We start from the raw sequence: 14,528 nt of genomic DNA on the forward strand, positions 1-14,528 counted from the left end.
TAAAGTTACCCCAAAACCCAGTTAGGATGCTAATTTGTGAGTTTACTGTTAAAAAAAAGAAAAAAAAGAAACGGGAGTGAAAAAGCTGGTAGAGGTTTCCTCATACTCAGAGGTTATTTTTGCTAAGCTATTTATAATCCAAAAGAGGAGCCGTCTGATCCAGGTGTGGTGTGCATGCAGGAACAAAAGAAAACCATCAAATATCAGTGTCCAACAAAAACAAAAATAAAGAACTAAAAACTGGGATCTTTGTGTTGTTATTCTTATTATTACAAAACAGAAATTTCCATCTTGCTGCAAGGTGGGGTGGCTACCTGGAAAAAAGAAACTGAAGCCATGAGCTTTGGTTTGAGTGGTTAAAACAAACAAAGAGACTGGCACCCAAACACCGGCTGACAAAAAAAAAAATAAGGGTAGAGAAACCCCTGGAATCAGGTATACACTATATATATATTTTTTTTTTGCTTCATATAAAATCATGTTGTTCTATAAAAAAATAAAAACAGTTGACATGTTTTACAGGGTTCACTTTGTTCATGCTTTTATAAACTATTCCATCTCACTTTTGTGGCAAAGCCTCTCTGAGCTGTATAGGTGAGCTCTGTTCAAAATGGAAACAGGCGAGTTTCAGAGTGATCAAAAAGAAATGCTGAAGCCATGAAAACCGTCAGTGTGGTGGTTCTTCTTAGAAAATTACATTATATAGTAAATATACATTAAAAAAAAAAAGAAAAGAAAAAGCTGTAACTTGTAAAATGAATCCAGTGTTGTTTTTTGTCAAATGTCACTCATACTAACAGTAACACTGTTAATTCGAGATCTTTTCTGCCTCATGATGGGAAATCATTCTTTCCATAAAATGTTGGCACAACTAATCTGTAAAAAGTGATTTATCAGTCCAGCTGATGCAATCTTTGAGCTGCAGTGTACTGTCGGTTTCTAGCAACCCCTCATACAACCTTTAAAAACAACTTTAACGTGTAATAAAGCATTACACGTCATCTTTATAGATGCTTATCTCAAATATGTTTCTTGCCATTTTCATCATTTATGCTAATTCAGCTGTTGTGCCATTCAGGCAAACAGCTGACATTTACCGCAGAAGAGGAGATATTTTAATATTTGATACCATCTAAAGAGTCAGAGGACTGTCTGTCAGTAAATCTGTATGAGATGCAGATCCTCACATGGTGGAGCGACAGGACCAGGAAGGCCCCTCCTCCGGCACACTCTGTGATGACGGCGAGGAAACGAGGGTTGACAGCACAGAAGTTGTTGTCCTGAACGCTGCATGTGATCGGCACGCCATCGTAGCAGCTCTCCTTTGTGGCAGCTTTACCAAACACGTGGCGGTACTTGGAGCTGCGATACTGAGGACGCCATGTCATCTGAGGGAGGGGAGAGAGGGAGAGAGAGAGGTCAGTCAAGGAGAGTCATTCATCATGCAGAGTTACTGTGGCAGAGCCGACTTGATGGGATTTTGCCTCCGCTTCTTTTTCGCAAGCAAAAAGCAGGGATGGACATGATCATGACAAATCAATCCATTAAGGCACAAAAATAATCAAATCTTTACTATCATGTCATCGGCAGAACATATCAACAATCGGTTCCCTTTAACTATTTTTTCCCCGTTTAAAAAAAAAAAAAAAAAGTTGCTTCAGAGCTTTGTCCTAAATAAAAAAAACAAAAGTCACAACACAAAAAAAAGTGGAAACAATGAAACAAGCATTGCTCTGCAGGATTCAACTAGGGATCAATTAACAAATCATACTACAGCTACTTACTTCTTGATTGTGCTAATGCATGCTGGCAAGGTCTGTATAATATAAATATGCATAAATCATCTGTTTCCAAGTGCTGCTGTTGCCCCGAAACTGGATGGGTCCAATACCAGGTTTTTGTTTATTCCTTTATCTTTTTGTTTGTTTTTGTGGGAAGAGTCGGAACTTTTTGTCAGCATGTTTGCAATCACAGCAGACTGCATTCTTCTGATCTTTTAAAAGACAGATAATCCCAAACAGGTGATGTTGTGATGTTTTCCCATCTAGCTCCTCTCTGGTTGCATTTGCTTGGAGTGGTGTGTGGTTACTGTCTCCACCTCTTCTGCTTGCTGCATGCACACACTTTTTAATCCATACAAGTCTACACCTTCAGATTGCCTCAACCGTTGACAGGTTAATCAGATTATATTACTTTTCCCCAGAATATCTATGTAATATATTTAATTCAAAATGGTTCTAAGATATTTCTAACAAAACTGAAGAGAGTACATTAACTTTGTGCCGACACTGTGAGAATTGGGCCAATTTCGAACATATCGCCCAGCTTGACATTCTCTCCTCAGATTTCAACATTTAGCATTTTTACGGTATGTAAAGTACTTTGAACTGCCACTGTGTACCAGAGCTGCTAGAGTACTTTGTTTGTTTTCAGACTAGCTACCCAAGTGTGTGTAAAGACGTGTAAGAAAATGTGACAGCAGACCTTCCTTCATTTCTCTTACTTTTTTTCTCCATATATCCAAAACAATCTCTGAATGAGCCATTCGAGTTTGCACCCATTGTAATATAACAGAGAATGAGCACTGCCTGAGCTCGGACCTTTTCTAATTATAATCTGGGTCAGCAAAATGAGTTATGCCTCTCCCATTTGCTGCTCTTCTCTGGATCTTATTGAAATCCTTAGAGGGAAGTAGAAAGAAGCAGCGGAGTTGGATTTAAAGCTACATCTACTACGTGTCTAAACCTATGGTTTTTAGAGACACCGTAATAATGATAAATTGGTGAGGTATTTTGAGTTGAAAATTTAAGGGACGAGTGAGATGAGATCTTCATTAAATTATGGGTATAAGATTTACTAATACTCGATTTCAGTGTGCCAATGTTGCTCTGGATCTTAAGGTAAGCCACAGGGTCGCGTTTTAGTGCCTCTTCTCTTATTATCAATATTATCTGTTAATGTGATCTTATGCTCGTTTTCACATACTCGTTCTAATTTCTTTGGTTTTCTTGTGTGATAATGTGAGATACTGTGCTGGACAAATCTGGCAACATGAAGTGGAGAACTTATCACTTCATTTTGAAATGCAGTATCTTGTTTAGATCCATTGAAAATGCTCACTGTAACATGTGTAAATGTTAAAACATCTGACTGAGAGGTAATATTTACTTACATGTCTAAGCAGTGTTGTGCCTGAACACATTAGAATGAGAACATTCTCGAGTGGCGCTAATGATTTAGATAACGTTTAAACTGAACAAAGCCGTTTTTAACTGATGAACGTGAAGTGAGTACAGCATTAAAATACATTCTTATCAACAGTGAACTCATCACGAATTGTGCTTGCGCGCAACCTGGTGGTGCACGCTCCAGCAGAAGCCACCAGACTTCACTATAATCACAACACTCGGTATTGCATATGTAGTTACATTGGTGTGGAACTACGTTGTAATACACTCCTGATTGTAATCCTGCAACTGATGACTTTGGCACAGAAGAAAGCCAGAGGTTAGCGCTAGTAATTAGTAGAAATTTTAATTTGGCCTTGGCGCAAAAAAGCTGCTCTATGTTCTTTAAGGCATATTTTGCATTATATTTGTGTATTTTGTTTAAATTAAATTTCTTAGCCATCACAAAAAAGTGTTTTAAACAATAAGCAGTTTTCAAGATATTCTGCAAATAAGATCAATTATTCACTCAACCACACATCACATTATGAATTGGGACAGAAAAAACAAAAACAAATCCTGAGTCTCTTTTTAGCCCTGGAGTCAGTCAATGTATATGTCATTACTGTGAGGGATAAGTGGCTCTGGTCCACTGGGACGAGGCCTGGCCAGCCAGCATGTCTGCTCTGCTACTCTGCCTGGCTCTCTGCCTGCCTGCTGCAAGGTCATTACTTATGAATTAAGGGTGGAGGACGCTGATGGGCAAAGATGTTACTGCAAAAATGGACCCTACGATGACTAACGGTTGACTTGGGGAGCAGAGAGCTGCAGAAGCAAAAAAACAAAACAGGAGGCATCCAGCATAAACAATTTGGTCATTCTCCTTATTTATTCATGTAGACTGCCCCCTGGTTTTTGACATGACAGATAAAATAAATAAATACATGGTTATCATATTAGCATGGTGTGGCTGAAAAGAAGCCGAGTAAAGAAAAAAAGTCTGGTGAAAAAGAAAAAATAAGGGAGACCTGTTCAGAAATGGACGGGTGGGGATCATGACTTCATGTCTCAGTTTACTCCTCCACTTCTCACCTTCTACCCTGAGGCCATCACAAAGAGCCTCGCGCTGTCACACTGGAATGTTTCCATACCTGACGGGGAGCTTCACTAAACCTGCGCTTCAGAGTCTCATCCATATGACCGTCCTACCTGCTGAACCTGCAGCATTCACACCGGGACCTCTTCAGAATTTGTTGCTTGGCCAAGAAACAAAATTCAGCATCATCGCAATAACTTGAATAAAGAAAACGCTTCATTTTCTCTTCTGCTAAAGCTTCTATAGAAAAAGAAACATGAATTCAGAGAAATGGCATCAGCTGGGTTAATTGAATGAAAACAGCCTTGATAAATCTAAATGTAATTGTACTTGTGTAGGCATGCTCTCCTAAATTCTATTCATTCACCCATCTCTTAGCCACTCTCTTGACTGTGGAAGGACACAGAACACCTGAAAGGAGCCCACGCAGGCACCAGGTGAACATGCAAACATCATTGGCTTCAAATCCAAATAATTCCTGCTTTGAATGACAGTGTGAAGCACAGCAGGGGTCCCCACCACCTGCCCTGAAGCATTTCTTACCGGGCTGAGAGTACTTTAGCAGCAACGAAAATAGGAAAAACAAAAAATTTAAAAGAACCATATAAGCCAAAATTTCTCATAATGCTACTTATCGCTGCATGTTATGTCGTGATGACATTGAATGCAGCCTTCAGGTCGGGTTAGGACTTTGGATGACATTTCTGGAATATCCTTAGCCAGATAGCATCACCTGCTTCACTGGAACATGCTACAGGGTCGCGGTCTCCCATTATCCTCTCATTGACACAATCTACTTGCAGGAAAACAAGCTCTGGCTCCTATCGATTTAGTCATGTTGGTGAGTTGCACTGATTTTACTCAGCTGAGAAAAATACATGTTGTGTGTACATCATCCAAACTACTTAAATGTCAGGACGATAACTAATAAATAAAGCTCAAGGGATGACAAATAGGTATCCTGGGAGGTAACACTAGTCTTGAATTTCATCCACTGGGGGGCAATATATCTGACTGGTTTGTTAAAGCCCACATTCTTTAGAGCTAGTTTTGTAATATTTTCAGCCTGTTTAGTACCAAGAACTTTTTGTCCTTCGTTTGTGCCATAATATACTTTGAAAAATGTGTTCTGAAGCTCAGATTTTGACACGCCCTGTGCTTTATATGAAACAGGACATCTTCTGACAGTTGATTGTCGAAATGATAGATAAATACAAAATGATAGATCATTTTCCTTAATAAATAAATAATGCAGAAGAATTGAGATTTTCTCATTCGTGCATCTGGACACTTATCTTCTTTTGCACTTGAAAACCTAATAATATTATTAATCATTCATAAAGAAAACCATTAAATGCTACAGGCTTTACACACTTACATGCACCACTATATGCACTACTTTTACAACAGCTGTTATTCTGATAATGTTAACCTACACTTCTAAAAAAAAAATATGGCTGTCCCACCGCAGAAGTACCTGAACACATTCATTGTAAGAGTCACTCTTTTACATCTTCTATGCTTAACAATAACAAAACAAAGAGCTGAAACGACAACGTCCTCATTGCAACATGAATACACCAAAAGAGGGTGACGCATGGAAAGATACGAGAAGAATTTACTACAGACTTCACAGGTGGAAATGAAGTATTACCTGCTTTCTGTCTCTATTTTTAGCCAGAATTTGGATAAATCAATCAGCAGAGGCACATTTTTTGCTCAAACACTTATTGGGTCGCTTAATGAGTGACATGCAATTACAAAGCGCAGCACATCTGGGCTGCTACAATCAGCATTCATGTATTGCTGAGACTTACAAGACAAGAGGGAGAAGCTTGCAGGGCAGACAGCTAAGACGTCTTGTCACATCTAAAGCAGGTTGTAATCAGGCCAGTGGCAGCTTCCTTTCAGCTGCATCTTGCAGCAGGTACACAGCAGTGCTGCAGGGTGGGCGGCCTGTCTCGGCTGCTCACAGAGCTGATGACGAAAACACTATTCCAGCTATTTTTACACCGACATCTTGCTGATCAAAAAGACAGCCAGGCATGGTCCCTGACAGCAGAAAATTGCTTTACTGACGAGGACTTCTTTGATGGCAAAATAAGAAAAAGGAGATGCTGTCCTTTCTGTCAGAGGGAAATTTATTTCAGTCCGTGAACAGTGAGTCACAGCGGTGGTAACCGCATTATGGGGGCTGTAAAAAGAGTCATAAAACCGAACTGAAAACACAGACATAACTAAGGAAAAAAAAAAAAAACATACTGTACATCTGGTTTGCTCTTTCGAAGTGTTTCTGTTTTGTTCAGAGGTGAACTTCATAGCATACATATTCACCTACTCCTCACCTGGAGGCCATCTTAAATACCTCATAACTCATAATCATGAACTCGGCAGCCACTCCTCTCTTTGGCCTGCCAAGGCACAGAGGTGGGGGGGTGGCACAGTTTAAAGTTTTCTAGCTCATGTTAAAGTAGCAATAACGTAAGCAGCGCAGGCCTACAGCAATGAGAAGTTAGATGTTTCAAGTACGTAGCCATACACGATCAATTCCTCCATATACTCATCTACAGGAACTCAAAGCCCTCTCTCATCCTAAATATAGTGACCTCATGACACCAAACCTTATCTGAAAACCCTCTGTCAACAACACGAGCCCTGCCTTCGCCAACAGTAGGTGTAATGTTTTGTAAACGCTCAGGGTGAAATTCAAGATGAGGAATGTACAGGTGTGGACGCGTGTCATGGCATACGTGAGTACATATACTCGGTGTGTGTGTCTTAGTAGGCACGATCGTCACTTAGACCGTCTGATATCGCACACATGACAGCTTACAATTTGTGTCTTGTAATTGGATAACAGCCACACTGGTAATCCAAGAGCTGCTTCATTGCCATACAGCACACATTTAAATAAGGATAAGGCAGGATATGCCTCTGTGTGTGTGTATATGTAGTACCTCCGTTTAGATCCAAGTTTCTGTTTCACCAAAACTAACCTTCCAACACATCCCCAAACATCACTTAGTGTACATTCAGCTCATCTTAAGAAAGCTCCTGCATCCATGTTTGCATCATTACATCTGCAGATAGAGTCACAGTAGTGCTTTATTCTGGCAGGCTGTTATAAAAAAGGAAAAAAGGATACCTGAGGTCTCCCTACACAAATTCTCCTCAAAACAAGCATCCTTTTGAGTTCCCGGTGACATCAACAAGCTTTCCGTGCATATAGTCTGCCCTGCAAGAAGTTTAGCGAGGAGTCAGCACAGACAATCACAGGCAAGGCCAGTTGTCATGCTTCATGTGGTTCCTTGAGGAAAACATGAATTGGTTTTTAATATATTTTCACATTTGTGCGCACACACACACACACACACGCACACACACACACACACACACACACACACACAAAATCATTGCATTGATAAAATGCTTTGAACTGTTGATGGTTAAAAGTAGATATAAACTAAAAATGTGTCTCATTTAATAAAACTAGGTCAAAACTGGCCTGTTACTATTCTCTGTATTGTATAAATAAAGTGACTGCATCACTTTAGATGTTTAGAAGCAACTGATGCTTGAATCCATCAGAGCATCTAACTCATTGTATTTGGAGGTAAAAGCTGAGGTGACTGCAAACAAAATTAAAGTAAGAAATCCTCTCTGAACAGTAAAATAGTTCATGTGAATATTGTCAGGATTTTCTTTCTTTTTTTTGGTTTCGATTTTGGTTTATGTGAAGAAGAATTGAGATCAATACCATTATGATTAATATACAAAAAGTTAAAAAAACAGAAAACAATAAACTGTCCCACTGATCCAGTGAAGGTGCAATGAGGAATCAAAAATCTGAAGGCAGAAGTAATCTGAGGCTTCATAGAGTGTGGGTATCCAATTATCGTGAGTTTACTCAGGAAAGTTTTCCATTAGTTCTCCAAAGGAATGAGTGCTCAGCTCATGTGCTTCCAGTCCATTAGCTGCTGAAGGACATCCATGTTATTTGTAAAACCATAAGATCAAGAATGCACTTACACTTAGGGAGCCTTCCTGTAAGCTGGTACATGACATGAGATAACACACTTAAATACAGACCAACTGACAGGCTGTTTTTAGGTTACACCACCTTAAAGGTCCAGTAATAAACAACCAAATTGTTTTTTTTAAATGAATATTTAAGAAAATATTTCTAACAGTTGCATTCATTTTGCCCAAAATTTCAATAGTCAGAAAACACCAAAGGGATGCTTTTGCTCATTCCAGTTATAACAGTTTTTTTTTTTTTTTAAATAAAAAAACTGGCAGCTCCTGTGCTCATAAACCTTGATGCCTAATGAAAAGACGTCAAAGAGACTGCTGTTCAAACCACAGGGCGCACATTTCATTGAATGGCAGTGTTTCGAAGGGTGGACGCCAGCATACATAGCAATCTGTGGGTAAAGATGACTTTACTGGGATGCTGGATGGTGATGTCATATTTTCTGCTGTTAAAAAGCCTCAGTTACATATTCAGCAAAAAAAATAGAAAACTCTTCCACGCTTATGACAGAGAATTAGAGCCTACTTGTCCACGTTTTGGGCGACAGGATAATTAAACGAAAGAGATCAAGTCCAGTGTGCTGTCGAATAACTGTGGGGCAATAAGCTGGTTTGTAGAAAGATTTTGGTTTCATCTTGTTCATGCCCGTCTCATGCGCACACACACACACACACACTCTCTTAACTTTGGATCCTCAGGGAAAAGTAAGCTCAAACACACACAAACATACATGCACACACAAAAAGGCCTAAAGACTGAAAGATCAATAACGGAATGCCAAACTGCAGAGACAGATCAGAGGGAGCATTTCGTGAAGGAAATAGAGGAAAAAAATGAACGAGGACGAAGTTCCCATTGAGCAAGAGGGTGTGTGAGTGAGGCAGCGTGGGAGCTCAGCAGCACTTACCCTGTCGAAATGAGTCGTCAGCGGCAGGAGAAGCAACAGCAGGTCCTTGAATGAGAAAAAGTTACTCCCCGTCTCAAGTGCCGAGCCAAAGAAGATAATGTCCTTGCCGTTTCTTCACACGCACAGATACCAAGTCCAAAGCCTCTCTGCAGCTCTTCTTCTTTGGCATGAACAGTGCAGAGCCAGAGGAGCTGGTGGGTGTGTGTGCAGCACGAAGCCCAGTGCATGTGTGAACAAGCAGAGGGAGCGCGCAGGAGTGTGTACACTCCCTGAGAGGGAGGCGACTACGAGGAGAGAGAGGAGCTGTAGGTAATCTCACTCCCTCTCGTCACTCCTCCAGTGTTTGCTCAATCAGGATTTCTCACAATCTTTGCAGAGAAGGAGGAAAAGAAAACTGCAGACATTCGTCTTTACCCATGTTGCTCAATAAAGAAGAAAAAAAGAAAAAAAAGCACCCACTTTGCCAGATGTGCAATATCTGCGTGCAAATATGTGTGCTAATCTCTTCTTTATTTAGAAAAGAGCATTCCTATGAAGTCTGATAGCAGTACTTCCAAGACAAAGCTTTAAAAAATAACCGTAAAATACAATTAACCAAAGTAGTACAAGATACAAAAGCACAATACCTCTGCTCTGAAGTGACACGCTGCTGCATTAAAGATACATAAAGGAGAGCGCAGGGCAGAACACAAACCAAAAGTGCAGGAGGAACGGTCATTAAAGGTGAAAAAGAGTTCTCGGCTGATTAAGCATTACAATTTAAAGAAAACTAGCATTTATTATTTAAATTAGATTAACTTCTCAGATTGAATTCAGTCTATGAATTTTGTAAATGACAAATCGTCGCTTGGGTCGAGGCACAACTGAAAGCCGTTTTACTTTTACATTTTTGCTTGAATAGTTGCAAATTAATTTTCATTCGATCACACCGAAGATCAATCCGGGGGACACTTTTTAAAAAAAGGATCAAAGTAAAACTAAGATTTTACAACTTTTAGTCCACCACATGAGTCTCCAAATAAATCCATTCAAATTCCCGTAATGCAACTCAAAAATATCTTAAAATGCTTAAAAAGGCATAAATTGGTTGCAGTTAAAGACTCGATGACAACATGAACACAATTTTACTGCAAGTCGTTTGTCTTCGTCCACACGCTGCTGTTATGGAGCTCATGAATATAAAAATGTCAACACTAAATACCCAGAGGAGAGCTACTTGAGAAAAAAAAAAGAAAAGAAAAAGCTTTAGCTTTAAAACTCCATTTAAAAGGTGGATAAAGTGGGGCACGTGCGCAGAAACAAAAAGTGACCTTTCCCTTTATCACACACCGAGGGCTGCTTTAGAAATTTCAAGATGTTCTGCACAACATGGACCCTAAACTAATATTTCCAGTTACCAGAGAATGTGGCAGACACAATGTAGTTCACATTAATCTAAAATCATGAGTTGATGACAATCACTATATATGTGACCCTACTTTATAACATTTTGTCAACCCAAAGCGCGCTTTGCTTCATTTTATCCTTGTCTTGAAGTATTTTGTGTGTCCATATGAAGAGCATGAAGAAATATGAAGAAGTACTGCTGGTCTAATTTGATGTATTTGGTGTGTCTTTACAGCTGTCGTCACACCTGCAGAGACAGCAGTTAAAAAAAAAAAAAATCATAAAGTGACCTATCTGGTACAGAAAGTTTGATCCATACATCCATCCTTACAGTTGTCCTCACACAGATCTGACGCCTACAACCATCCACTTTCAAGTGAAAAGTATGAAATTTGATTGGCTGAAGCTGCTGGCAACCTGTTCACACGGCCTCAGCTGGAAAGCAGCGGCAGTTACTCCAAGGCAAACTGGACCATTACATAATGACACATTAGCTGTAGAGGCGAGGGCTGACAGGTTGATATGAGGACGGAGTGAAAATGGTGAATACTGACAGCCGGCCTTCACACGGTCAAGCAGGGGTGTAAAGAGCAGCTGATCAATAGATGTTACCACACAAACGTGACCTCCTGCATGCCAGTTCTAAAGAGAACTACTTAGTTTACAAGAAAAATTTATGGTAGGATATAAAATCCCACCTTTCTGGTTAGATTTGATCCCATACGGTCAGGTTCAGATTCGAGTAGATGATGTAATTCTGACCTTGTTGGCTTAATGCCACCCCCCCCCCCCCCTCTCTCCTCATTTCATTTCTCCACTGCTACTCCTATCCTTTATTTGCTCTCATGTAAGTATTCTGTTCAAACAGTTTGATTTATGATTTTACTTCAACTGTCCCGTGTACGAAAGGTGTGTACATGAAGAGTCAACGTCTCTCACTGGAAGAAATTTGTGCATAAGGGTCACGATAGTGTAATGCAAAAGAATTGTTCAAGCGCACGCACCTGAAAATGCCACAAACAAAAGCATGGCAACACTGGTTACACATGGAACTTTCTATAAAGCGGCTGTTCATGCAATGGCAATATCATTCTTTTAAAATGCTGACATCATGAAAATATATTGAGAGACACTGCTAGCTTGAAACAGGAAGGAGGCGGCAGTGGGGGACAATGTTTAAGATGCATTGTAGCACAAAGAGCAGCATGAAACCACAGCTATGCCAACAGGTCAACAAACAGAGAGGGTCAAACTGGTCATTGATTCATACCGCTCAATGTGGCTCATCGCGGCGTCCTGTAAAACACTGCGAGGAGGGAGATCCACGCCATGTGAGCGCTTCCATATCAGAGCAGATGTCATTCTAAAGTCTCTCATTTAAGAGGCCACAAAGTCCTCATAAGGAGGAAGGAGGAGAGGTATAAATGGAGCAGTGGACCTGTGTGTGACGTGAGATTAAGACCAGCATATGAAAATAGCACAACAGTTTGCTTAAACACTATTGCCACTTCATGGTTAGCTTTAGGCAATAACATTACTTGGTTAGTGTTATAGTTAAAATTGCCATGGCCAGGTCTAAAATGCATCATTTTTACAACGTGATGATCGCCTTCATGAATACTACTTTACTGGTGGCCTTGGTTGCATGTAGACACAAAACGTTCTGACCAAACTTTGTCACTTCCTGGCTGATTTTACAAAATAACTTCACTCAGTAAGAGTTAGAAAAGTATCATGGTAGGTCTAAAACAAACAAACAAAAAAACATTCTTTTTAAAATGAATGCCATTTTTACACCTCACATGCAGATGTCTCACATTCTTTGAACATAATTGCTGACTATATTTATAGAATATAAACTGAATTTGAAGATTCAGGCTCAAATCAGAAAAGTCATTATGCATAAAACTCTCATTCAGACTGCGGTTTCTGTTACTGGTAAACTATTGTGGTTGTATTGATTTATAAGCCTTAGAGTATACTTCATTTTACTTACACGTTTGTGTGTTTATGATGGCTAACTCACATATCCTGCATTCTCTGGGACCATCAGTTGTACAAGTCCTCTGAAATTAACGCCATGCATACATAGATACAATATACAAGTCACCTGTAGAGGCAATTTAGGGACATGTCACTGGATACCCCATGCCTTTAGGGCCCTTAAATACCATCTACAATGCAGCTGTTCTTTTTCTGCCATGATCTTAACCTCAACCAGACACTAAGCTCCTTTATTGCCTCCATGTTCATTTCTTTTTTTCTACATCCTGCAAATCCAGAAGTTCTGTATGGATTGAGTTCACCGCTGTGTCCCTTGTGGTTAATCCTTCGGACACAAGCCTAGTACATCGGCAAGCAAGCCAACAATGATGATGACAACAGAGGTTGCTTGCAAACGTGAGTGCAAGATTAAAAAGCATTTATATTCTCTGCCCAAGGAGCAGATCGTTGTTGCAGCTTGTTCAGAAAAAGCAGATTAATAACAATTTCAAGTAAACACACTGTCAGTTGTAGCAGCATCAGATTTACAAGAAGATCAAATTGGTTCTGTGCAGAGAACTAAAAAGTGTTTTCCTTTGGATTATAGTTTAGTAAAAGGTGGCGTGAAGCATGAAAAATAGAAAATGACCACACTCGGGTAGGGTAAAGTATGAACAAACAATACTACTGATAAAGTTGCAACAAGGCACAAACAATTCCCCAAAATACGCCCCAAAGTCCAACGGTCACCCAGTGTCTCCGAGATAAGAGACTAAGCACACAAACTGCTGAACACATGGGAAGCTGTTGGCTCATCAGAGCTTTGAGTTTGACTCCAGAAAATTGCTCAACTCTTTTCTTCGTTAGCAAGAACAATGCCATACACCAAACCCTGATATTAGGGTTTGGTGCAACCATCTCCTGCAAATATTCTGATTTCACACTGCAGCACAACTCTGTCCGTCTGGCTAATACATTTAGCGCACCTTTGACAGAGGTGTGGTTGACCATTGTCAACAGATACCTGCTGAGCAGCAGACAACTCAGATTTATGACATGCATTTGCTTTCATTCAGCTTGTGGCTTTGGATTAAAATCTGGCGTTTCGTGTGTGTCCACATGTGGCACTTATCAATAAGGACAGGGCATGAGCCCTAAAAGCTTGTGACTCTCTCTAATCACAGATCTGTTGCAGACTAATAGCTAGTTGTTGTGAGAAAATAGGCCAAAGCCTTTGACACATGAGAGGCACAATGGCCTCCTATCCTTCACTGTGTCACTGCTGATTAGCTGCCTGACCGTGTTTTGACTGAAAAACACCTGGTGTTTTACACAAAGTGCCGAGTACAATCCTGAGTTCCAGATTGGTGCATTCACCTCTGGAGCCAGAATTCAAGCTTTTTTCCCCCCATTTTTAATTATTATTTTTTCTTTAATTATTTTGTTTAAAATAATCGATAAGGTCAAGTGTGCATTAACTGAACAAATAGTGCTCTCCCATCTAAACAGATGCTTAACTGAACAGGTGCAGACAGTAAATGAAAAAAAGTCATCAGGAGCTATTGAAGTCCCGTGTACATAGAAACCTCCATTAAAGATTAATTTACACAAGTCCCTCAGAAAGCAAACAACACCTTCCCACAGCAACATCGCTTACTTGCTATGATATCTTCGGTGAGTATTAAGCAGCACTGAGTAAGAGAAAAAGCTAAGACAAGCCTTTTCAGTTTATCATACATTTGCATGAGCTTCATGCTGAGGTTTTGTTGCTTTACTGTGCAAATGAGGAGCCACACCTGCCTGGGCACAAACAATATACAAACAATATACTGTGCAGTCACACAGACTAGTCAGTGAAAACATTTAAACATTTTCTGATTTATTTATGGAGAAAAAAAAAAGGAAAATCTAAGTTGTCTGGAAAATAGCTATTTATGCACTCCAATACTGCAGTAT

The 14,528-nt window shown here is 39.9% G+C and overlaps 1 protein-coding gene across 2 annotated transcripts in view; it reads right to left on the reverse strand.

Annotated features, from left to right (window-relative positions):
* coro2aa (coronin 2Aa) overlaps positions 1-14,528 on the reverse strand; it is a 43,209-nt gene that overhangs the window by 12,961 nt on the left and 15,720 nt on the right. The window contains exons 1-2 of one of the 2 annotated variants that reach the window (XM_075463092.1): positions 9,204-9,429; positions 1,188-1,388 (exon numbers count right to left, since the gene is read on the reverse strand). In XM_075463092.1, coding sequence (XP_075319207.1) covers positions 1,188-1,388 — 201 coding nt within the window. In that variant the 5' untranslated portion in view covers positions 9,204-9,429. Of the gene's footprint in view, positions 1-1,187; positions 1,389-9,203; positions 9,430-14,528 lie in introns of those variants that run through there. The other variant, XM_075463091.1, reaches the window with a different exon arrangement.

This window comes from Odontesthes bonariensis, chromosome 4, assembly GCF_027942865.1.
Source record: "Odontesthes bonariensis isolate fOdoBon6 chromosome 4, fOdoBon6.hap1, whole genome shotgun sequence".
Taxonomy (NCBI): domain Eukaryota; kingdom Metazoa; phylum Chordata; class Actinopteri; order Atheriniformes; family Atherinopsidae; genus Odontesthes; species Odontesthes bonariensis.